At 46.6% G+C, this 26792-nt stretch overlaps 1 protein-coding gene across 2 annotated transcripts in view; it reads left to right on the plus strand.

Moving 5' to 3' along the window:
• PRKCB (protein kinase C beta) overlaps positions 1 to 26792 on the plus strand; it is a 359342-nt gene that overhangs the window by 175054 nt on the left and 157496 nt on the right. For both annotated transcript variants that reach the window (XM_049789114.1, XM_049789113.1), the window contains exons 4-5: positions 13640 to 13751; positions 14742 to 14870. In XM_049789114.1, the coding sequence (XP_049645071.1) occupies positions 13640 to 13751; positions 14742 to 14870 (241 nt within the window). The remainder of the gene's footprint in view (positions 1 to 13639; positions 13752 to 14741; positions 14871 to 26792) is intronic.

Raw genomic sequence — 26792 nt, forward strand, 5'->3', positions numbered from 1 at the left:
AATCAGTGAAATCATTTTGGAAAAACACTCTGGGGACTTCTTAGTATTATAATAATAAAGTTACCTCATGGCCCAACACTTTAGATATTGGGGAAGGGATGACAACAATAGCACCAAAAAATTAGATTCACCCAGTGTTTTCTGCAGTGTGAATTACAGTGTGGTAGACACACTCTTGACTGGCAACAACTGCAGTGCCATTGATAGATGACTGGATCAGGAAGATAGGAGTACATTTATATAATGAGATGCTATTATCAGTGAAGAAAAGCAAAAGACTTGCCATTAATAGCAAAAAGGAAGAAGCTTGAGGGAGTAATGCCAATCAAAGTAAGCTAGAAAGAAAAAGACAAGTTGGATAATATCACCTTTGTGTACAATACAAGAATATAAAATTGATGAACAGACAAAAGAAAATAAAGACCAATGGGCATCGATAATGGCTGTTTTTGGTGGTACTTTTAGTGAGAAAGGGGGTTAGGAAATGAATTTCAGGGAAAGGGAAGAAAGGGAACCTCTTATAAAAGTGTGTGCTTATAAATTTTTGCTCCTCAAATGATCCCAGGGAGAATTTAGTGAAAAAAATTTGTTGAGAAGAGAAAGGAATTTCTTATAAAAAGTGCATACTTATGAATTATAAGCTCCTCAGATGATCCCAGGAAGGGTTTAGTGAAAAAAATAGTTAGAGGGGTTGGACCAATAGTATGGTAGGTAAGGGTATTTGTTTTACATTCTGCTGACTGGGGTTTGATTCCCTGTATTCCATATGGTTCCCCAAACACTACCAGGAGTGCTTCCTGAGTGCAGAGTCAGGAGTAACCTCTGAGCATCACTGGATGTGGCCCCCAAACCAAAAAAAAAAAAACAGTTGGAAAATAGTTCACAAACTGAGAATTAATCTCCCATTCAGTAATTAGATCATTACAATAATAGAGTTCCTGTGATATTCACTAATAATTATTTTATCTTCTATTTGGGCCACCCCTGGCAGTGCTCAATGCTTACTTCTGTCTCTGAGTTCGAGAATCATTCCTCCTGGCAGTGCTTAGTGGGGCCAGGGATCAAACTGGGGTTGGCCACATGCAAGGCAAGTGTTGTTACTATCTCTTTGGGTAATCATGAGAGGGGCCTGAGAGATAAGGACCTCAATTATGATTTGTGGTGTCTAGAGGGATCTGGTGCTCATAAGTCACATCCTCTCTCCCATCAGAAGAAATAAACCTGTTCGACATTTGCAACAAAAGTAAATAACTAATCCTGTTTACTGCCATAAGCATCTGAGAAAATTGCCAACCTATAATATTCACTTAATAATATTCACTTAAAAAAAGTATGAAGTATTGAACTCTGAGACTAGATAAATCCTAAGTAAAATAAAAAGTACTTCTTCTGTTTGTTTGTTTTTTGTTGTTGGGCCAGACCCAGTGATGCTCAGGTATTATTTCTGGCTCTGTGCTCAAAAAGTATTTCTGGTGGTGCTCAGAGGACCTTATGGGATGCCAGAGATTGAACCCAGATCAGCTGCATGCAAGGCAAATGCCCTACCTATGGTACCTCTGCTCTGACTCACATTTATATTATTTAATTCTTGTATTAGGCATGCTGATAAAAAGATCTTTTATAATGTGGAAAAATAATCTAGAGATTAAAAGTAATAAAGAAATTCTGGTCACTAGGAAAAGGAGAAAAACCAAACCAGCAAGAACTATAGAATGTAGAAAGTATTTATTTTTCTTTATATAGTTTGGTTTTGGAGCCACACTGGACAGTGCTCAGGGAATCAAACTGGGTGAGCCATAGCAGAAACAAATGCCTTAACACTGACACCATCTCTTCAGCCCCTAGAAAATGAATATAAAGGAGGATGGTAGAAGTGAGAACAGCATCTCAGTTCTTCAGCTAACTAAAAGGAGTTGAAATTAAAAAAGATTACATAAAAATATACGAAGCTGGGTAATGTGTACAAGAAAATGTTACAATATCAATTTCAAATAGAAGAGACCAGAGAGATAGTACGGTGCGGAAGGGCATTTGCCTTGCACGCTGCCAAACCAGATTTGATCTCCCACATTCCAAATGGTCCCCTGAGCATTGCCAGGAGTGATCCCTGAGTGCAGAGCTAAGAGTACGAGCTCAGAGTATAGCTGGATGTGGCCCAAAAAAACTAAAAAAGACAAAGAAAAGAAAAAACAAAGAAGAAAAGAAAACAAGAAAAGGAAAAAGAACAGGAAAGGGTTTGGGATGAGGGATGTGGCTCAGTGGTAGAGAGCTTGTTTGGCATGTGTAAGACCCTGGGTGTGAACCTCAGTGTCACATGATTCCCCAAGCACTAGTGGGAAAAACCTAGGAATGACAGAACTGTTCCCAGGGGAGGCAGTTCCTGGTTTTTTTGTTTGTTTGTTTTTTGTTTTGGGGTCACACTCGGCGGTGCTCAGGGGTTACTTCTGGCTGTCTGCTCAGAAATAGCTCCTGGCAGGCACGGGGGACCATATGAGACACCGGGATTTGAACCAACCACCGTTGGTCCTGGGTCGGCTGCTTGCAAGGCAAACGCTGCTGCGCTATCTCTCCAGGCCCAGCAGTCCTGTTTTTAGCACATTTGGGCAGCCTGTGAATTGGGTGCTTCTGGATTAGGGTGTGCTGTATGTTAAGCATTGTGCTGTGTGCTCTGGTCTGCTCTGGTGTTGGGGGTCCCCTCACCCCAGTCTGGACTCACATTGCTCTACATTGAAGAAGACCCAACCTGCCCTCAGGCAGCAGGGTTGTAGCTGTTCCTACTCCTAATTGCTTCTTCCAAGAGGGAGCTTAATGAGCATCTTTATGTGTCTCCCAGTAAAGTCCTGGCCTGTCCTAGACCCAGCTTGCAGCCCCAGAGCTGAGAGATTCGCTCTTTATTCAGAGAAAAGGCTCCTTCCTTCTCCCAGCATTGCCTGGTCTCCCAAGACCAGAGCAAGAGAGTAACATGCCTGGTGTCCTCCTGTGCCCTTCTCTGTGCCTGGACCCTTCACTCTGACACCGCTCCAGGGCTCAGCACAGCACACGGAGCTCCAGGCCTATCTGGTTCCTGCCAGAAGATGAAAAATCAATTAGGGCTGAATAATTCTCTTAGCTTTCTGAGACGATCATACCAGCACCGAGAGGAAAGAGTTGGCTGCATCTTCCAGGGATGAATCAAGTCAGTGCAGCTCTCTTCCCTCCTCCCTCTAGCTCTTTTCCTTTCCCTCCCACTTTTTTCTCTCTTTTCTCTCTCTTCCTCTTTTCTCTTACTCTCTTTCTCTTTTTCTCTCATCAGCTAAATTTGAAAGTGTATGGTTCTGTAAAGATCCATCCTGTTGGGTCTTGAGCGAGAGTACAGCATGTAGGGTGTTTGCCTTGCACACGACCAACCTGAGTTTGATTGCTGGTATCCCATAGGGTCTCTTGTGGCTGTCAGGAATGATTTCTGAGCTCACAGCCAAGAAGTAACCCCTGAGCACCTGAGCACCTCTGGGTGTGACACAAAACAAAATAAACAGAAAAAGATCCTTCCTATTTACCTGACTTAGCTACAATCTGTGACTTCTGCATCCACCACAGAAGGGATTGGAAGCCAAGGAGGCTATTCCCAGAGGTCTTTGCAAGGAGGAGACCTGGTGGGGTGCTAAATGTCCTCCCCACAGGATTGGCAAATCTAGCTGAGTGTCTAGGCTGTCCTTGGCCAGCCAGAGGGCCGATGCATGGGATTTTAAGGACAGAGGATTTGTCTGCATCATTGAAATGGGCTTTGGTTCTTCATGTGCCAGTAAGTAACTTATTGGAGGGGATGTGATGTGCTGCAGAGACCTAGAAGCCAACCTGATGCTGAGGTTTTGTGGAATTTGGGTTTTTGTGACACTTTCACCCCACATTCAGATTCTAGAAGAAAAAAGATAGTGTGGCCACGCTCTGCTTATTGGAGTGGTGCATGGTTGTTTTCTTTTGAGATTTTTCTTTTGGGTGTTTCCTTTGAGATTCAACACTATGTGTGTGTGTGGGGGGGTGTTAAATGAGAATGGAAGTACTGGTACCCAAAAAAGGAAGTTCAGACATGTGGCTGGGCACCCTCCATTCTGTATACTCCAACTTCCAAATGCTGATTTGCAGATAAGACAGCTTGACTTGCTTTGAGCTCATTTGAATGAGAGGGCCAGAAAACCCACATGTAAAAGTTCTTTAGGTAACTGGCTGGGAGCAGTGCTTGGTGATTCCCTGGAACATGGTTCTGTTCTAGAACGACTGTGTTGGAATTTTAAGTGGGTCATGAGTAGAATACCTATTGGTCAGCTGGTTCCCAATAGTTAAAAAAAAAAACGGATAATAATAAAGAGGCCACAGCACCACCCTCCTTTTGGAACGCAGGTGAAGAGGAAATAAGCTCATTTGCTTTGTGCATTGCCTGGCTCATCTTCCTGTTGATTCACTGGTGCTCCTTTCAACTCTGAGGGCCTGAATTTCTAAAGCCCTGCCTTGTTTTTGGACCTGCTGAACCGCCCTCTGCTCTTCTACACACTGGAATACAAAGGCTCCCATGGAGGGCTGGGAGCAGAAAAGCTTCTGGTGGAAAGTGCTCGAAAGAGGTAGTTCAGATGATGGAGCAGATCCTGCATGAAGGGTCCCACTCTGATGTGCTGATGATTTGTGCAATACTGTGCCAGTGTGGAAAAGAAACTCGCAGTTATCTCAGCAGCTTTTGTCTCTCACTGTCACAAAGAGACAGCGTTTTATGCTGTGGGGGAAGAAGTCCTGTGGCATGCAATATTTTGAGAATCATCTCCCCTGCTAACAGATATGCACTGCCGGGGCTTGAAAGAGGTAAAAAGCTTGTGAGTAAATTACTTGGTTTTGGGTTGAACCTAAAGAATGGAGTGGGGGCTGAAGAATCTTGTTGGGTTTTTTTGGGGGGGGGTCCACACCCGGCAATGCTCAGGGGTTATTCCTGGCTCTACGCTCAGAAATCACCCCCGGCAGGCTCAGGGGACCATATGGGATGCCGGGATTTGAACCAGCGACCTTCCGCATGTAAGGCAAATTACCACTGTGCTATCTCTCCGGCCCCCCAGGCTGGAGAATCTTAATCTCTGTCTCATACAGGTAAAAACCTCAGCAGTCCTTCAGTTCCGAAGCCCCTAAAACTTGGAGAAATATAGGAAGTGAAGGCAAAAAGCCATGAAAAGAGGCAGCATAGAGTTTTGGAAGTTGCTGAGCCTGAACTGGAAGCTCTGCCCCTGATCTTCCTTCTGCTTCTGTCTTTTCATATTCCTTAGGCCATTCCATTCTCCATCCTCCACTGATCTGAAATTCTGGAATTTCCAAGGAATCTTTTTACCTAAATAGGGTATGCTGGGTACAATTTGCTTTTGTAAAGCAAGGTCAGGCTAATGTATATGATTATTATAGATTTCAGAATTGCCTTTTAAAAAAACATGCCTCCCAAAATGAATAGTCACACCTCATTCAACCTCCAATTGTCACCATTCTTCTACCCCTCTTTATGACCTGCTCCACTTTGGAGCCCTCTGTTTCCCTATCTCCCCAACAGATAAGTTCTGGGACCTGAATTTGAGGATGAATTTGAAGTCTTTTTTATTTAATCTTTACTTGTTTATATATTACATAAGAGAGAAGGAATATCTGTCTTTATCTGGTATTTGTCTAATTGAGAAAATGCCTCTAATATTTGTCTTTCTTTTTAGTTTGCATCACATGAGTAGTAAAAAGCACAATTTCTTGTTTTAAGTTGCTGAGTGTTACAGATGGCCTAGTCTATGGCCCCTCGATCTGTCAGGGGCTGTTTCCAACACCTCCTTTATCCTAAATCAGACTGCAATTGTCTAGCATGCCTGATCATTCTCTCTTGACTTCCTGCCTTACGAGGCCCCCATCTTATTCCATGTCTCGATGTCTGAAAGGCTGAACCATGTGCCTCATGGTGTGAGGCCCCCTTTTTATGCCTTTGCCTGGCAGTGGATATGAGGCTATCTCCACACCCTACTGTGAGCTGGGCAGTAGTGAGACTGTGGGACTTAGTTCCTCCATGTCCTGCTCTTTCAGTGTCTTTTGAGAAATCTCCAGAAGATAGGACCTATGGTAATACCTCCTCCTCCTCCTCCTTCCTTCTTCTTCTTCTTCTTCTTCTTCTTCTTCTTCTTCTTCTTCTTCTTCTTCTTCTTCTTCTTCTTCTTCTTCTTCTTCCTTCTTCTTTCTTCCTCTTCTTCTTCTTCTTCTTCTTCTTCTTCTTCTTCTTCTTCTTCTTCTTCTTCTTTTCTTCTTCTTCCTTCTTCTTTCTTCTTTTCTTCTTCTTCTTTACTTCTTTTCTTCTTCTTCTTCTTTTCTTCTTCTTCTTCTTCTTCTTCTTCTTCTTCTTCTTCTTCTTCTTCTTCTTCTTCTTCTTCTTCTTCTCCTCTTCTTGCTCTTCTACTCCTCCTCCTTCTCCTTCTCCTCCTTCTCCTCCTCCTTCTTTTTCTTCCAGGGAAGACATGCAGACGACAAAGATGCTCAGTGTCACCACTCCCTGGGAAATCCCCTGCATAGCCTCACCTGCTACCTCATGCCTGTGGCTGTTGTGTAACAGACACAAAAGATACTCTGTGTATGTGTGTGTATTGTGTGTGGGGGTGGAGGCCACACAACCCTTGAATACTCTCAGTGCACTAAGGAAGATCTGGGTCCCTGGGAGATCTGTGTCCACTTGACTTCAGGGGACTCCCTCTGGCCTTGTAGGGTTCCCAGGGTTATGCTCAGAGCTGTAGGATTTGGAAAAGATGTGCAGCATCTGGAGTGGTGCTTTCAAGGCAGCAGGAGCCAAGTAGATAAGTGGGTGAGTCAGTTTGGCCAGGACTCTGTCCCTCTGGTGGGGGTACCTTTCTGTAGCCACATCCCCCAATTCTTCCTGTGTAACCTTACCTACAAGAAAGACCCTTCCATTTCTGGGAGGGGTCTTGGGGAGGTTACAAAAGGTTTGGCCTCAGGGGCAAAAGGGGATTTTGCATGGATGGAGTTGGAGAAAGGGCAGGAGGAGAGATGGCTGGAAAAAGCTAAGATGCAGGGCAAGCTGAGGATAGCATGCATAAATGGTTATGATATAGGCCACACATGTTGGCCAGGGCAAATAAAGGTGATATATTGTGAAGAAGCCTGCCTGTGAAGTTTTCTACCTGCCGCTCTCCTGAACCCAGATACCCACTGGCTGGAGGGGATTGTACTATGGTTCTGGACTTCACACATACACACACACACACACACACACACACACACACACACACACACACCATTTTTGAACATTCCTCTGGTCCATCAATGGCAGTCAAATGGCAAGCTGAAGGCTGTGGTCATGCTTGTGTGCTGGCTATGGATAGTCTGTTGTCTGCTCCTGCCAAGGTCACCCTTTCTGTTCCTTCACTTACGGGCTCTGGTGCCAATACACCTGCTGCTGAGGGAAGCCGGGAGTCTCACGTCAGGTTTATATATACAAAAAGCCAGAGGCTGCATGTTATATAACTGTATACTTGACCCAGAGCTCCAGACCCTGTGCTTTCTGCCTCCCAACTCTTCACTCAGGGCCTGGCTCAGGTGCCTGATTCTGCTCTGCTGCCTGTGTAGGCACAGCTCCTGTCATTGCTCTGTGCATTTCTGAAGCTCTGCTGGCCTGTGGATATGGTTGGGCCTGTTCTGCTTCCAGCCTTTGCCCACCCTTTCCTTGTGTGCTTCTACTCATGGGCTGGTGGGCTGCCTTTATGGGGCATGTGCCTTGTGCAGGTCTCGGTGATTGTGGGTATTAAAACAACATCTGAGAAAGATACTTTGGGGTTGCTCCTAAGTAGTGCTCAGAGGACCCCAGGGGCCAACCCCTATTGTTTAGGCTAGCATTTGGGTGGTTAGAATGATCGATAGCTGCTTGGGCCCAGCAATGCTGGGGGTGTGATACTAGGGCCGCCCCAGTGGTGTCTGGGGACCAACTGGGTTGCATCTGGTGGTATTTGGGGGGGAACCAATCAATGCAGAGAATCTAGCCTGTGTTCAGCACCCAAAGGGCAGCTACTCAAGCCCTTTGGACTGTCTTCCTGCTCCAAGATTCTCTTTTGATGCTTTTGTGGAAGAGGATATCAAAGCAAGTAGAGACTTTCTCCTGCTGGCTGTGCCTTGCCCTGACCAAGGAGAATTAGAGTCTGGGTTTGAACTTGATTCACTTCTAGAGTCTTGTCTTTCAATCTCACACACACATACATAATCCCTATTGCTGTCTTGTCAGCCCTGCAGTGACCCTAATGTGACTCCTGTCATTCTGGTCAGCTCCATCTCCCCTGCCTGTCACCTCTAGGCATTATTGCCCCAACTGTGTGTGACCTCATCATTGTCCTTTTAGAAACATACTAGGGATGACACCCCTCAACCCCCAATCTTCCACTATTCCTGGAATGGGCCATGACTTTCCCACCCTCTCCATCCAGGCTTGTCCATCAACATCTGACTCTCAGGTCACTGGGACCCTGAGGAGGCCTGGTCATTCTTTTGACTGGGGTATGTGTGAAATTTTGCCATACCTGGCAGTACTTAGGGCTAACTCCTGGCTCTGCTCATGGGTTTGGGGCACCCAATGTAGTATCAGGCAAGCACCTCTCCAGCTATACTCTCTATATCTTTCTGTCTCTCTTGCTGTCTCTCTCTGTCTCTGAATCCAACTCCTTTCTTTCTTTCTCTAAGAGTGAGGAAGACAAATCAAATGGTCTTTCTTACTCACAGGTCCCACAGCCTGGTCCCTTCTGGCCCCTCTGCCTGTGGTGACCCTTCAAGGGGTCTAGACCTCCCTTCCATTGCCTTCTCTGCCCAGATTTTGGGCACCATCTTCCCCCACCTCTCCTCACTCTCTCTTCCCTGTCTCTCATCTCTCCTGTCTTCCTGGGTATATGACTGAGTCTAAAGAGCTTGATACCAACTCTTGCTGCCTTGAACCTTCCAGACAAGTGTTTCCCAGATTTCCTAATTGTCCCAAATGTACTTTTTGAGGTTAAGAAGCCTTAGTGTGGGAAAATGGGCCCTTCATTCATTGCTGGTAGGAATGTTGACAGGTTCAGCTTTTTTTGGAAAACAGTATGGACATTCCTCATAAAACGAGGAATTAAGCTTTCACAGAACCAGCAATTCCAATTCTGGGCATCAGCTCCAAGGTCCCATCAATCTATTCAGAAAAGACATTTGCACTCAATATTCATTACAGTGGCATTCACAGTTGCCCAAATCTGGAAACAACCCAAATGTCCAAGAACAGATGGCTGGATAAAAAACTAGCATTCACATATATACAATGGGATACTACTGGGTTCTAAGAAAAGATGAAATCTTGCAATTTGCTGTGATGTGGAGGGATCTGAAGAGGATGATTCTGGGTGCAGTTAGTCAGAAGGGGAGGCAGATGCAGAACATCTCTCTCACATGCGGGATCTAAAGAGACTAGGCAGGGAAGACAACAGGAACTGGGAGTTGGTCTTCAATAGGAAACAGCCACAGGGAGGGATGGAGGTTCTAGGATGGTGGCACCGAGACAGAGATACCCTAACTACCTTCAGGAGTGATTCCTGAGCATAGAGCCAGGACTGAGCCCTGGACATTGCCAGGTTAGCTCCCAAAACAAAAGAAACAAGAATCCCAAGTGGTTCTGGATCATCTTATGCATCTTATGCATCCTAGGCATCTTAGCACTGACAGGAACCCCATTTGCCAGGAAGTGGTTGGGGAGATGGATCTCCTCACTGGACTCGAATATCTTGGGCCCCTGAGTGGTGGTTCCAGTTATGGCTTGCCAGGGCATTGGAGTGGCCTGGGGACAGTCTGACTTTAGAGTTAGCTGAATGATCTTCTCTGTCACTTCAATCATCTCTGAGTCTGCTCAGTCTCCAGATTGTGGCTCAGGCTTCACTTCTGTGGAAGTGGAAGTGGGTTCTGTAGAACCCATGTTGGACACCCTTTCCACACCCCAGACTCCTCCTGAGAAGGGCACTTCTGCACTTTCTGTTTCTCCCTGGACACAGATCCATGTAATGTTGTTCCTCTCTGAGGTGGCAACTGTCTGACCTGGAAGCCAGATAAGGCCTGAAGTCACGGGGTCTGGCCCTGGTGCATGACAGGACAGATACATGTAATGCTATAAATATCCTAATATTTATATCTTACAACTATCATGGTCCTGAGTAGAAAAGGGGGTTAATGCATCTCTCCCAGCACCCAACTGGCTCAAGCAAAGTGCTCAGCAATATTTGGGAAAAGGGATGAGTGAAATGAATGCAGGAGGGAGTCATTCTTTTGGCAGAAGGGATGAATGCAGGGAATGAAGACAGGTGTGGGATGAAGCACAGAAACAGTCCCATCTGACATGAACCATGTATGAGGGAATATATGTATGGATGTTAGGAGATAACCCAATACCCTTCCTAAGCATTTTAATGACTGTCTGCTTGCAAAGTAAACCTATAAAGGCCAATAACTTTTCTACATTTTAGACCTAACCAGTTGGCCGTTTGGAGGTCACATGCTCAACTACCTGGTGCTGTGAGTGGGGACTCTTCTGGAAAGGAGCACAAGTGGCCAAGATGGCCTTTTCCCACGTAGTCTGAAAGAATATGTAGGTGAAAACCATGATGGAAGTTTGGGAAGCAGACAGTAACAGTGGGTGTTGGAGACTAAAGCCCTCATTTCTAGACACTCAGGTATTGTGCACCTCTGATGGATTCAGATAGTGCTGTGCTGAGGCAGGAAGAGGGAGACAGATCAGTGAAGCAGAAAGGAATATTTAGAAATGAACAAAAGAAACATTAGCCTGAGTATATGATAAAGAGGCACTTCAGATAAGCCAAGGGAAGATGCAGCCCTTACATCGGTTGTCACAACCGGCTAAGTAAGGAAATAAAAGGGGTATTTCCTGCGAAAATGCAATCCAAGGAAATCACAATTTCCATGGAGAGTGGATGTGTACCAGGACTAGAAGCAAATCCTGGGGAGAACTGTCTAAAGATAATAGCAGACACAAAGACAATAAAGGAGAAAAGCTCCTTTATCTAATCATTCTCTCTCTCTCTCTCTCTCTCTCTCTCTCTCTCTCTCTCTCTCTCTCTCTCTCTCTCTCTCTCTCTCTCTCTCTCTCTCTCGTTGAACAGGTAATTCAAAACCAAAAGCCAAGTTAAAGCCGGGAAATTATGTTCTGGATATGTCATAGTGAAAGGTCATGGTCCTTAATGATTTTATAGTAAATGTTGTGAACATACCTGGGAAAAACGAACTTGATTTTAGTAATGGACAAAGGATCTGAAGGGGAAAAAGCAGGGGGCATTTAGGATGGTTATTTTTGTTTGCAAAGTTCAGGGCAGGGCAGCTCATTGATTTCTCTCATTAATTTAGGAATAAGATAAGACGATGAGCTTGTTTTCAGGTAGAGAAACCAGATTCAAAAGGGCCAAATAACTTGCCCTGAGGATCCAAAACCAATAAGGGCCCGAGCCAAGCGTTCAGCTTGAATGTGGCTATTGACATTAATTAACCCCTGCTGTTGACATTCACACCAGTGCAGATCTTAACCTGGAAATCACATTTAAAATCAGACCAGACCAGCTTTAATACAACAGAATCTGTCTTTCCAATTGAACAAATGCTTATTTGCCCACTGGGGAGTGGCTGGGAGAAGGCGCCATGGTTTTGTGGGCCATGAGCAAACAGTAACTGGTGGCTCCAGGAACACGAGCCTGGTCTAGAATTAGTAGTATGTCTCTCTCTTCTGGGGGTGCTAAAGGAAAGAGCAGCACCAGATGAGGGTGTTCTCCCCTCTGCTGCCTCAGCGTGTGTAATTACAGAGTAAAGCATTGAGCACATTCTATGTTCCTTCATAAACTCCCAGTCCACAGAGCCCCAATTAAGGTTTCCCTGCTTCTTGGTTCTGAGGAAGTTTGGGGCATTGTGTTTGCTCCTGGGGGTACGGTGGACTGTGGTGTAACACAGCATGTGTGTGTGGTGGTGCCTATGCTGCGCTGTGGGATTTTTTGTGGCATCCGGCTCAATGCTGAGATGTCCTATAGAACATCAGAACAATGAAATGCAAGGTGTGGAGAAGTCTGGTTTCTACTCCATGTCATTGCTTTCTGATCCATGGAATGTGCTTTCCTATAGCCTCCTGCTGAGGACCTTTTCAGGGCCTTCTGCTCCCCCCCATTCCCTTCTTCAATTTCCGTAGTGCCTTTGTTCAAGGGGCCAGGTATCCTAGAGCCATATCCAGTCCCAAACTAAGACTTGAGCGAGAGACATTTTACATCTCACCTGTGACTATAGTACTGTTGACTCAGACCCCGTTCATCTCTTCCTGTGCCTAAATCATGAAATAAATATGACCACAAGTATGTGTGTCTAGGCAGATCAGGCTTTCTGTTCTCCCCACTCATGGCTGAAGAGAGAACTTATAGGGCCTGTCATGCAGTAGGCCCAGGTTTGATCCCTGGCACTGCATGGTTCCCCCAGCATCACAGGGAGTTACACACACACACACACACACACACACACACACACACACACACACACACACCAGCACCACTAGGAGTGACTGCCTGAGTACCACTGAGTAGGGGCTAATAGCAAAAATGAAACCAAGCAAACAGTACAAGTACAGTGTCAACTTTCAGAAAGCCACTGGAGAACTTGGAACATGTTCCTCCCTCACCTTGGAAAAGCTGATCAAAATACCCTGGCATGTCTTCCTGGCACCACCCACATCCCCAGGCTTCAGGCTCTGAGGGTGAAGAAGGGAGAAGATGGGATGTGGCTTTCTTTCTTGCTTCTCCCTTTCCTCTCCTGTGATCATTCTGTCTGTGGTTCCAGTGTCTTACCTGCTGTCCTATCTCTGTTTCTGTTTTTGGAAGCCCTCATTTCTCTACTTGAAAGCTAGCTTCTCAACAAAGCCTTCCATGGCCCAGAGCTTTGAGCTAGGCTTGTTGGGAAAGAATTTTCATGCAGCTAAAGCCTTAGCCCCTGCCCAGCAGCCTTCTGCCCTCTGTTCTCTTCACTGCTGACCCATTTGCTGTCCCAAGGTTCTGCCTCTCCCAGATCAACTCTCAAATGGGATCACCCAGTAGGACACCTATGACAGGGAGGGAATGGGTCTACTTCTCTCAGCTTACTTGCTCAGAAAATCATGTGCTCCTTCTGATGGCTGGGAAGTGCCGCTCTGTGGACCCCCAATCTACAGCCAGACTAGGTCATGCGTGGGCTGTCTACACGTCTACATCACGTGGCTCCAAACGTTGTGTGCGAATTTTTCAAGGGAGCCTTGTTTTCATTTCTCTGCCAGGGTGTCTTTACCGGATCATCGATGATTTGGGGGTGTTTTGCTTTCTAAGACACTGCCAGGTGGGCCTCTACCTCCCTGGAGGAGACACACTTGTCACTTGGGTGGCCCCTGTGTGTCACGTGTGAGTTAATTGCCGATGAATGAGTGCTTGAGCTGTGAAGAGGGGCACTGAGCGCAAAGCCAGGGGGTCAGAGCATCCCCTTCATGCACTTCTCTATCAGCAGAAGCTTCACAGACCCCAGTGAGACATGTGTAGGATGACCCCTCGCTGACTGTCCTGTTTGTTTCTTTGGCCTTCAGGACCCCCGGAGCAAACACAAGTTCAAGATCCACACCTACTCCAGCCCCACCTTCTGCGATCACTGCGGCTCGCTGCTCTACGGCCTCATCCACCAGGGCATGAAATGCGACAGTGAGTGCTGCTTGGGGCTGGTTCTGCCACAGTGTCCAGGGTCTGGAGGTCGGGGTACTAGTGTCCACAGGTCTATAACCCCAGCTCTGGACAGATGGACAGACAGACACTGGAACTGGCAGGGCAGGAGGACTGAGTGTACACACAGGAGCGTGTTCCTGTCCCCTGCTCCTGGCCTCAGGACCCAGCCTGGGTGGTCTGGAGGGACACAGGGTGCTTGGGTCTCATCCTGAGCACCCCTTCCTGTCCTCTCCCACCTGCCTACATTTAGCCTGCCCTTTCGGGAGCTGGGGTGGATCAACAAGGGGCATTTCAGAACCTTGTGCCCGTCTCTGGGAGGAGGGTTTCTAAACATAGCCCCCGAAAGGCAGCCTTTCCCCTGGCCCATAGATCATAGGGGATGCCCCCCAAGAACTCGGAGACCTGCACACCTTCCTCGTTCCAGAGAGCCCAGGGGAGCTCAGCCTCTGGGAAATGGGGAACCCGGATTAGTCTATGAGTGATGTTTGGAGCCTGCTAAGCCCAGGGAGACAGAGGAATCAGTCCTCTCCTGGTCACATCCCGCATTGTCTTTAGCTTCCAGGGACTGAGGGGGTATGTGGGGCTGCTACTTTGCTGCCCCAAAGTAGGGCCCAGGACCGTCTAATAGCTTATGACTAATTTGGGATAACCACAGGGAGGAATGGTGAATCGTCCAAGACCGGTGAGCCTGCACAGCCGCTGAGTCTGGTCCACGCCATTCCTGCTTCTCTGAATTACCGTCACTTTGGGATCCTCTCCCGGGGGCCTCTCTGGTGTGCCTTTGACCAGTCCACAAGAAGGGTGCAGGGACCAGGAGACACCATCAGACCTGGGAGCGGTGGATGGGGCTTGGAGCTGGAGAAGCCAGTTGCATCCTGTCCTGGGAAGGGGGGGTTTCCGCAGCCCTGCAGGGGCCCACAGGCCTGCCCTGGGCCTGAACCGCGCCCCGTGTCTCTTTGCACCCCGCAGCCTGCATGATGAACGTGCACAAGCGCTGCGTGATGAACGTGCCCAGCCTGTGCGGAACCGACCACACGGAGCGCCGCGGCCGCATCTACATCCAGGCGCACATCGAGCGGGAAGTTCTCATCGTCGTCGGTAGGTGGCGCGCGTGCGCCGTGTCTCGGCGGCGGGAGGGACCGCCGCTGGGCCTGGAGATGCGCGCGGGATGCGCGGGGGATGCGGGGTGCCCCGTGGGGTCCCCGAGGAAACTGACCGCCCAGAGCACTCTGCTCTCTCCACGAGAGGTCTCAGTGCCCCGTCACCCAGCTAGTGGAGAAGGGAAAACAGTCCAAGAGAAGTGGGCCCCTTTGGGTTTGCACCCGGAGTGGCTCAAGGGTGCATATATAAGGTCTGCGAGTGAGTTCTGCAACCCCACAGCGCCCATGTGGGTCTCTGTTTTCTCTACTTTTTGGACTGTTGACATATTCCATTAGACTCAGTAAGGAGGAGGGACACACACACACACACACACACACACACACACACACACACAGGCTTTAGACAACTGCAGGGACACTGTAACTAATGCATACAAAGCAGGTTCATTGATTTAGGGAATTAATGGATTGTCCAAGCTCTACTCTACAACTGAGGTCCAGCAATGGCTCCACAATTCTGATCTGCTCTGCCCTAGATGGAAAACTTCCAGAAGGTTCATCCTTTCTTGACGTGACTTTCGTACAGCATACAAGTAGGAGAATGTCTCTTGTACGACATACTACAGTTTCCACTGAGATTTGTGATTCCCAGCCAACTCTTAAGAAATGTGTCGTTGATCTGCTTTATTTCTATGAAAGGAAAGCAAACAGTGAGCTCCATGGAGGTGGTGGAGGGTTCTGAAAAAAAAAAAAAAATCTAGAGTGGGCTCCGTGGGGGTGGCCGAGGGTCCTTTTACTAGGGGGAAAAAAAACCAACACTAGGGCTAGAGAGATAGCACAGCGGTAGGACCTTTGCCTTGTATGCAGCCAACCCAGGACTGTTGGTGGTTGGAATCCTGGCATCCTGTATGTTCCCCAGTGCCTGCCAGGGGCGATTTCTGAGAGCATATCTAGGAAGTAACCCCCGAGCGCCACAAGGTGTGACCCAAAACTCCCAAAACAAAACAAAATAAAACAACACCCCCCCCCCCCACTACCACCAACCCTAGAGTTACTTTTTTAGAAGGTTTTTTGAAGGTCTTCAGAATCTTTCTCTAGCTTCAGGAGCAAAAATGAAACTATGTCTCCCTCTAGTGTCCGATTGTGAGAACTACACTGATCAATGGCGTTGAAACAGTGACATTTTCTAGGACTCCCCTCTGCCCACCGGGGTTCCAAGCCATAAGTTCAAGCCCTACAACAACCTTATGAAATTAGTGTTTAACCTATGTATTAGTAAAAAATATTGAGGCTCATAAAGTAGGGATTCCAAAGGCTCACACCCTGAATAAGAAGAATAAAGCCACAGACAGCATTTCCCACTGTCTCCGTGTGCAAGACCTGTTTCACATTACATTCAGTTTAATTTTCTGCCTTTTTCAGAAAAGTCAAAAATGAGCTCAGAGGGCTTGTAAGCTTGACCAGCAGGGAACATACACAGACATCTCCCAGCCCTGTTGGACTGGACTCTCCAGTTCAAGGTCATGTTTTAGTTGAGTTATAAATGTGTATGAACACACACATAAAGACACACATATACACACACATACTTAAAGGCACATGCCATATACACACTCACACACATTCACACACAAAAACACAACATACATTCACACACTTCTAGGTACATAAATATACATGCAGTTACGTGTGCACACACAAATGCATGCACACAAAGACATACACTCACATGCATATACATATGCATGCACAAGCCTTTCATCTAAATATTTTCTAAGTTACTTTTTAGTGGCATTTTTCTTGCAGCCTCAATACAGCTTCCCTAGAAGGTCAAGGTCATGGTCAAGGTCTTCCCCCAATGGCAGGTGGACTCTGGCATTACTTGATCCCAGCCCCATCATTTGACTGTGCACAGGGCCCAGCACACATTTCCTCCGGTGGTGAGCTTGGAGAAAGGACTATGGGCTTCTGAAATCAGCTCATTCTGATTGTGGATATTTCCCAGAAAGCACTTTATTCCAGCATCTGGGGGTGCCCAGACTTGGCCCTCTGGGCACTTGCCATTACCTGGCATTGCTCCTATGTGTGTCTGTGTTCTAATTCCCTCTTCGAAGGACCCTGGTAGTGGGATATGACTCTCCTAACCCCCATGACTGCATCTGATATGATGAGACTCACAGAGATCTGGTTCTCATTACAAAGTCACATGGACAGGGGCCTGGCATTAAGACCTGGATTTGTCCTGTTCGGGGGGAAACAAAGGGGACCCAATCCAAATCATAACAGGGAGGAAGGTAGTGGGTGGGCTGTCTATTCTGAAGTGCTCTGACATGGCACCGTCTGTGGAGACAGCCATATTGCCACTGTGGATAGAAGGGGAAGCTGAGGTTCAGTGAGGTTCAGTGAACTGAGGTTCCTTACTGGGCCTTGTTGTTGCCCATTCAATGAATCAGGTACAGTGGCCCTTGCACAAGTGTGTCAATTGATGTTGGAAGAATAATGAAAGATTTGATGACGATTCTCTAAAACACAGTAAAAATTTCTGTTTGTGTAGTTTCAGGGGGGAAGAGGGTTGGAGCTGGGGCAAAAATTGCTAAGTGGGGGGGAAGGGTATCTCTGCCATTGGCACCCACAGACGGTCTGGACCATGAATTGCAACAAAGATCCTGGATGTGCTTGGGGACTGGGTGGGGAGCCAGGGCTGATGTTCTAATTGTGCTCCCCAGACTCCTAGATCACATGCAGAAGCCCTGGGCTTCCTTCTCTGTGCAATCCTATTTTGAAATGGGGGTCTTTGAGGTAAAGGGGTATGATTGGAATTGGGAATGATTTGGGGTGAAGGGGTATAAGTGGAATAAAATGAAGAGAGGGGACTAGGGTCTCTGACAGGTGAGGTCTGTCAAGGAGGTATCTGTCCCAGCTAGGAAGGGCGCCTTCACTGGACTGCACCTGTCTACCTGTCTTGTGTCCCCTTCTTGGACTTTTTCTCTCTCTAGAACAATCAGGCAGGAATGTCTGTTGTTCAAGTACCCATAGAGGTTTGGTCTCTGGCTCCAGTGATTTGAGCCAAGCTGGTCTCAGCTGCTAAGGTCAGAGGTTGAAGATTGACTGAGGTGGTACTTAGGTGGCTGAGCAAGATGATCTGGACACAAGAGAAACCTTGCACTATTAATCGGCAGCACTCACGGCAGCCCAGACTTGGGCCTTTGGTGAGTGTGAGGGGAGTTTGGTAGAGTCCAGGGACCCTTGGTCTGTCTGCATTCCCAGTCCAAATAACCTGTTGCTTGCTTGCTGAAGCACAAACACCTCTAGAGTTTGTTCAGCTACAATCACTTCTGTAAGATTCGGAGCTTGGGGCTGGTGAGACAGTACAGTAGGCAGGGTGCTTGTCTTTAAACACAGCCAACCTGAGTTTGATCCCTATCACTACACAGGGTCCCCCAAGCCTCACCAGGAGTGATCCCTGAGCACAGAGCCAAGAGTCAGCCCTAAGCACAGTTTGTAGCCCCCAAACAAAAGCAAAACAAAATGGAACCATCAAACCATAGTCATTTCCCTTGGTTTCTAGAAAGCTGGCTTCTCTTTGCTCTTGGGCACTGCAACTAGAGACAGGAGTGTACCATGGGGACTCCTGTCCAAACCTATCCCTGTCCCTCTTCTGTGAGGACAGACTTACTGTCTCTTCATCTATTTTCCATCTTCTTCCTTTTCTTTTGCCCTGTCAAGGCTGATGCCCATCCCAGAAACAGGGCACCTTCTGTTCTTGCTCCCCTTTGTCCATTTGTTCGACCTGAACTTGGACTTGTGTCTGTATTTCCCGCCAGCCATGAGATCCTGAGTCAGCAGGGCTGGTCTGTTAGAACTTCACTGCTCTAAGCATCTGGAATGATGGGAGTATCTGGAAGTATGTGAGGGATCAGTGGTCATGCGCATGGGTGAAATGGCACTTGACGACCCAAGTAGACAGATCACTAGGACTTCTCATACCTTCAAACCAATGCCTCAAGATTGGGAGTTGAATGTGAATCATTAAGACATGGGATGTGCTTATTCTTTGAGGCACCAGGACCCTGCATGGTAGCAAACAACAGGATGGAGAGGCAACCAGCCTCACTCCATAGACAATGCAGAAGATATGCAGCGTGAGCCATAGTCCAGTGGGAGGGTGAGGATAGTGCCATGCACATTGCCAGTTTGGGTCCAGTTCCCAGCACCACATAAAGTTCCCTGAGCCCACCAGGAAAGGTCCCTGAGCCAGGAGTAAACCCTGAGCACCACTGGGTGTGACTCCCAAAAGAAACAAACACATAAAATAAAACAAAAAGAAAAGATTCAGTGAATGTGGAGGGATTTTTTGAGTAACAGGAAACCACATGGACATTATGGTTTTGACTATTTATCCTGTGCATAAGCCAAAGCTTAGAGGAACGTGGTAAAACATCCCCATAACCTGGGGTACCCCATCCTTAGACCTAACTTTTCAGTATCTCTCCCTCAGCCTGGTAGTTCATACCCGTGTCCCCATACCTGCAAGTTCTTGGCTGTCTCCAATACTATGGCCATAATCAGAGCTCAGGAAATTTGGGGCAGTTCCTGAAAATTGTAGAAGGGGGTTAAATATATCCCTGAGACCAACATGAGTGATATTACCTTCGGCTGTGCAGGCCCTTCCTAGATAGCTCATGGGAGCGATGAGGCCCTCTGCAGGAAGCCTGGCCAGTGTGTGTAGGGACTGAATGACAGTCCCCATGTTCACGACAACTGCCCACAGCAGGCCTCTGCTTCAAACCTTCACCACAAACCTCTCAGAGGTCTCACTTAATTTTTGTTAAGTTTTGGGGCCACAATTAGTGGTGCTCAGGGGATCCTAGATGGTGCAAGGATTGAAAGTAGGGCATCAGCCATATGCAGGACAAGTGTATTATCCTGTACTGGCTCTCTGTCCTTCAAGTGTAGAGCTCATCCAAAAACCTTCAAGAAGTACCACTGGAAGCTCTGGATCTTAGCTGTGAGCCTGAGAAGGCTGGGTCTGTTTCTCCAGCAACTTTCAGTCATTCGGTGGGCTCTGTACAGGACACAGGATCAATCTCCCCTCCACTCACTGCTATTCATCTTCTCACCAGTCTCAGATGTTCTCTTTCCCAGTCAGGTGTCAATAGCCCTTGAAGTTCTTACTCAGTGTGTTCTGTGCCCACAAATCATTCTCTTCCCATGATTTCTTACATTTAAAACCTGTGACATTTGGGTGAGTGGAGCACAGAATCAGGAGGGGAAGGAGAGGGGAATGTCGTGGACGGAAAATCCAGAGGGAAGTGCCAAGGGTTTCCATATGGGGCTCCGTGGTCAGATATGAAATAACTGTGAACGAGGCCACTTGAGGCCTCTAGGGGGCAACCTCACCCTCCACCTCCTTCCTCTCCTGACTCCAGCACACAGGAATGACTAGAGAAACAGATCCTTATATCCTTTGCCCCACTCCCAAGGCCTCTCAGTGGACAGGTAGTCCCACCCCCAACCCCTCATTAAGCAATTGGGAAAAGGAAGTAACTCCTCCAGGTCCTGTTTTGTGGCTCTCCCACCTCCTGCCCTGTCTGGTCCATGATGGATCTTTTTCCCCTCTCTTTATTTGATTGTGAAAAATTCCCAACTCACAGACGGTGAGAGAACCAGTGGTGAAGACTCAATCCCCAGCATTCATCTGTCTGTCTCTCTCCCCTGTTCCGTCTTGTTCTCCTCCCAGCCACCCATCTTATCTCAGATACATTTCCAAGTGAGTTGAAGAAATCCAACCATGCCCCTCTCGCCAATCATGTGACCACGTACAGTCGATTAGAATTCAAAGCTTATTTATAGGTTGGTTATTATTGGGGTTTTTCTTCTTTCAATCTTTAGGATAAGAGGTGCTGACTGAATTTCAGGCATTAAGTGTGTGGTGACAAATGTCCTCTTCATTGTGTTATTGCTCCAACCCCTTTGGTGCCTTTTTATTTTGTTTTGTTTTGTTTTTGGTGGTGTTCAGGGGTTACTCCTGGCTGTACTCCTAGTAGGCTCGGGGACCATTTGGGATTCCAAATGACAAAGGATGGTGACCATGCCCTTTGCCTGGTGCCTTAGGCCCAGGTGGACTATGACCCTATCTGTACCCTCCACATCCACTGGCTCCTAGAATTGGGCTTCTCTGCTTCCAAGCCCCCCTAGACCACTACAGGCTTTATAGTTGTTGAACTCGGGGTGCAGAGATGTCATGCCCTAAAACAGACTCATAGAAACACTTCATTGAGTTCCCACTGGGCAGGCCCCTGGACACACTTAGCAGGTGACTATGTTGTTTGGCTTCTTCTAAGGGCTCAGTCCTGAGGAAGATGGTACTGTCCCTTCTCCCCTCAGGGGATGATAGAGCTATTAGTAGGTCTTTTTCTTCTCAGAAGGGTCAGTCCCCTGAGAATTGTGTAGATCCCTGGGCCTCAGGCTGTGTTGAATGGCAGGCCAGGGGCTGCCTGGACCTATAGCCTTTGATATGTCGTGCCTCAGAGAAGAGGGAATGAAGCCCAGTTTGGACATCTGAGCTGGAACACAGTCATGCCGGGGGAAAAAGTAATGCCTTGAGAGTGAATTGGAGTCACCTGGCTTGGGGGCCTGCCAGGTCATGGGCTGTCACATTCTCCCTCCCAGGGAGAAATAGGGGGAATGGGAAGGGGGATGTCTGTGGAGCTGGTCATGCACTCTCATTACTTTATACAGAGCCAGTACCAGAGGTGCTGGTGAAAATCCACTGACCTACCAGTTCTGACTGGGAGGTGCCTTTACCTGCATGTTGACTTCATGTTGGTCTCTCATTCAACTCTTTAAATGGCTAAAGTTTTAAATCGGCCAAAACAAAGTGCCTACAAAGAAAACTATAAAACACTGCTCCAAGAAATAAGAGAGGACACATGGAAATGGAAACACATATCCTGCTCATGGATTGGCAGGATTAACATAATTAAAATGGCAATACTCCCCAAAGCATTGTACAGATTTAATGCAATTCCTCTAAAGATACACATGACATTCTTCAAAGAAGTGGATCAAACACTTCTGCAATTCATTTGGAACAATAAACACCCTCGAATAGCTAATGCACTCCTTGGGAAAAGAAATATGGGAGGCATTACTTTCCCCAACTTTAAACTGTATTACAAAGCAATAGTTATCAAAACAGCATGGTATTGGAATAGAGACCTTCAGATCAGTGGAATAGGCTTGAGTACTCAGAAAATGTTCCCCAGACATACTATCACCTAATTTTTGATAAAGCAGCAAGAAATCCTAAATGGAGCAAGGAAAGCCTCTTCAACAAGTGGTGTTGGCACAACTGGTTAGCCACTTGCAAAAAAGTGAACTCAGACCCCCAGCTAACACCATGTATGAAGGTAAAATCCAAATGGATTAAAGACCTTGATTAAAGACCTGAAACCATAAGATATATGGAACAACATGTAGGTAAAACACGCCATGACATTGAGACTAAAGGTATCTTTAAGGAAGAAACAACACTCTTCAAACAAGTGGAAGCAGAGATAAATAGATGGGAATATATTAAGATGAGAAGCTTTTGTACCTCAAAGAAAATAGTTCCCAGGATACAAGAGCCACTCACTGAGTGGAAAAACTATTCATCCAATACCCATCAGATAAGGGGCTAATATAGAAAATATACAAGGTACTGACAAAACTTTACAAGGAAAAATACATCTAATCCCATCAAAAATGGGGAGAATTGGAGCTGGAGAGATGGCATGGAGGTAAGGTTCTGCCTTTCATGCAGAAGGTCATTGGTTTGAATCCCAGCGTCCCCTATGGTCCGCTGAGCCTGCCAGGAGCAATTTCTGAGCGTGGAGCCAGGAGTGACCCCTGAGCGCTGCTGGGTGTGACACAAAAATCAAAAAAAAAAATGGGGAGTAAAAATGAACAGACATTTTGATAAAGAAGAAATACAAATGGCCAAAAGGCACATGAATAAATGTTCCACATCACTAATCGTCAGGGAGATGCAAATCAGAACAACCATGAGGTACCATCTCATGCCACAGAGATTGGCACACATCACAAAGAATGAGAACAAGCAGTGATAGTGGGAGTGTGGAGAGAAAGGAACTCATATTCACTGCTGGTGGGAATGCCGTCTAGTCCAACCTTTATGGAAAGCAATATGGAGATTCTTTCAAAAGCTGGAAATCGAGCTCCCATATGATCCAGCTATACTACTCCTAGGGATATACCTAAGGAACGCAAGAATACAATAGAAAAATCCCTTTCTCACACCTATATTCATTGCTGCACTATTTACAATAGTCAGATTCTGGAAACAACCAAGATGCCCTTCAGCAAATGAATGGCTAAAGAAACTGTGGTACATATACACAATGGATTACTATGCAGCTGTCAGAAAAAAAAATGAAGTCATGAAATTTTTCTATACATGGATGTACATTGAATCTACTATGCTGAGTGAAATAAGTCAGAGGGAGAGAGATAGACACAGAATAGTCTCATTTATCTATGAGTTTTAAGAAAAATAAGTCATTTTTGCAATAATCCTCAGAGATAAAGAGAAGAGGTCTGGAAGGTCCAGCTCATGACATGAAGCTCACCACAAAGAGTGGTGAGTGCAGTTAGAGAAATAACTACACTGAGAACTATCATAACAATGTGAATGAATGAGGGAAGTGACTAGAATACAGGTGGGGGTGGGGTAGGGAGGAGGGAGATTTGGGACATCTGTGGTGGGAATGTTGCACCGGTGAAGGGGGGTGTTCTTTACATGACTGAAACCCAACTACACTCATATTTGTAATCATATTTACAATGTAAATTACATATTTACAATCATATTTACAATGTACATTTGCAATTTACATATTTACAATCATATTTGTAACGTGTTTAAATAAAGATAAAAAACAAAACAAAACAAACAAACAAAAAACAATGAAGTGCCAAATTGTTAGAGTTCCTGCTCCTGACCTCCAGCAGAAGTTGGTAACATTCTATGATATGAAAGTCAAATCCTGCCGTATGGCTATTTGGGGATCTTTTTTCCCCATTTTGTTTTGTTTGTTTAATTTGTTTGGTTTGGTTTTGGGATCACACCTGGGAGCAGTAGCACTCAGGGGTTACTCCTGGCTCTGTGCTCAGAATTCACTCCTGGCAGGTATGGAAGACCAAATGGGATGACAGGAATTGAACTTGGGTCAGCCACATGCCAGACAAATGTCCTCTTCATTGTGTTATTGCTCCAACCCCTTTGGTGCCTTTTTATTTTGTTTTGTTTTGTTTTTGGTGGTGCTCAGGGGTTACTTCTGGCTGTGCTCCTAGTAGGCTTGGAGACCATTTGGGATGCCAAGAATGGAACCTGAGTCAGCTATGTGCAAGGCAAGTGCCCTCCCCATGGTACTATTTTTCTGGCCCCTATAAATAAAGTTTTATTGGCACAGGGCTCCACCCAATAATCTCCACCTTGCTTGGGATCACATCCTGTCTAGTATGAGCTCACTACATGTATGTGGCCAAGCCTGTGTGAACTTCAAAATCTGAATATTTGGGGCCGGAGAGATAGCATGAAGGTAGGGCATTTGCCTTGCATAAAGAAGGATGGTGGTTCAAATCCGAGAATCCCATATGGTCCCTGAGCCTGCCAAGGAGCGATTTCTGTGCGTAGCGCCAAGAGTAACCCCTGAGCACTATCGGGTGTGATCCATAAAACCAATAAATAAATAAATAAATAAAAATTTGAGTATTTGTTTTCTGGTGACCCTGATCTCTGACCTTTGGTGTCTTTGACCTCATGCGTCTTTGATGGGAGCATGTTGACATTAGCACTGTCAGGCAGTTTGTGTTAGAGCATTTAACCTGCCTCATTATAGCAGTAGGTGCTTTTACAGATGATTTTACAGATGGGTAGGGCCAGAGAGATAGCTTAGGGGCTGGCTAAGGCCCCGAAGTTCATTGTAGTGGGCCCTGAAAAGGCCTCCTGTGCACCACTGAAATGAATGTAGCTGGTGTCTGGTGCTGCAGTTTCATAATGGTGTCTATGCCCAGTTCAAACTGGCCTGGTTGGGTAGTTAAGTTTTTTCTGGGAATGGTCTCTGGGCCACCCAACCATTGTTTGGGAGCACCCCACCCCAACTTAAAACCACAAATAAGGCCAAAACTTAAAGGGCAAATGGTTGATCCAGTATCTTACGTGCACCGAATGTTTTTTGTTTGTTTTGTTTTGGGACCACAGCAGGTGGTGCTCAGGGCTTACTCCTGAGTCTATACTTTGGAATCACTCATGGCATTGCTCAGGTGGACCATATGGGATGCCAGGGATTGAATCCAGGTTAGTGCATACATCTCTCCTGCTCCATCATATATTGTAAAACCTCAGGTTTTATAGTATGTGCCAATATTTCTTTCAACATAAAATGACATTCCCTCCCCTGCATTTGGAGGTTAAATTCATGGTAATCTTGTTTTTGGTAATTTAAATGATAATTCCATTTTCTAATTCAAACCAAACAGGGATTCATACTCAGGTCACCTCAATAGTAGATCCCCCAAAAGTTGCTCTTGTTCGAGGTACCCTTAGAGAATGAAGTACAGGAGTGATTTGTTTGTTGGTTTAGTTTTTGGGCCACACTTGGCTGTGCTCAGGGGTTACTCCTGGCTCTGCACTCAGAAATTACTCCTGGTGATACGCAGGGGACCATATGGGATGCCAGGGCTCGAACCCGGGCTGGCTGCATGCATGGCAAATGTCCTGCCCTCTTTGCTATTGATCTGGATCCTCAGGATTGATTTTTGAGCAATGGCACAACCTTCTCAGTTCTGTTATTTTGGGAAATGTTCAGAAATAGTGTCTTCTTTCATTCATTTTCCCAGGTCCACCCACGATGGCAAATGTGGGCCAGAGAAGAAGCACCCAGTGCTCAATCATCAAGATGCTCATGGGCTCTTGTGATCTCCACATTCCCCCAACGCTGTAGATGTAGCTCCTCCCCAGGGCACTCATCCCCGCCATGAACTGTTCTTTGACGTCCTTGGTACCTGGGTCCAGACAACACTCAGGGCTGTGTCCAGACAGATAGCAGAGCATGATCTCACCACAGCAGACACTTGTGATGTGTGAGTGTCTGTCTGTATATTTTTGTCAGGGTGAGAAGAAAGGTGTGGAAAGGAACTGGCCACTGTCAACACTGGTGCGAGGTGGGGGAGTCAGGACAGAGGGGGCCAGATGGAGGGCATTGATTGATTCTACACATACAGGACATATTTGGGGTTTTGCTTGTTCGTTTGTTTTGGGGCCATACCTGGCAGTGCTCAGGGTTACTCCTGGGTCTGTGCTTAGAAATGAGTTCTGGCAGGCTGGGGGGTATCAGATGGGATACTGGAGATGGAACCTGGGTCAGCCCCATGCAAGGCAAACACTTTCCTCATTGAGCTATTGCTCTCCCCCCTCCTCCCACCCCCCCCCCCCCCCGCACAGGTCACTTTTGGGAGGTTTTGAAGAGGAAAATCCAAAAGCCTCTGTAAATCAAACACAGTGAACTTCAATCATGACTTCTAAAGGGCCAGAGCAACGAAGTAGGTCGGCTTAGTGGTGACAGTGGGTGTGACTTGGAGGCCTGGTGGCAGGACCATCTATTGTGGGGGAGCATTGGAGGGCTAAGAGCTTGTGGATTTTCGTGGTCACTAGCATGTGCCCAACACAGCAGCCCCCTTAGGAGCTGTCATGAACCCTTAGTGTTTGTTATCACCTCTCTTGTCACCAGCATTGTATTTGCTCATGTACCAGGAATTTAGGGTGTGTGCCTGGATGTTCATGGTCAGCTTCCTGCTCCAGGTCTGGACTTAAAAAACTTTTAGATACTCTGGAGCCTTCCCATTCTCATTTCCA

Source organism: Suncus etruscus, chromosome 15 (assembly GCF_024139225.1).
Source record: "Suncus etruscus isolate mSunEtr1 chromosome 15, mSunEtr1.pri.cur, whole genome shotgun sequence".
Taxonomy (NCBI): Eukaryota; Metazoa; Chordata; class Mammalia; order Eulipotyphla; family Soricidae; genus Suncus; species Suncus etruscus.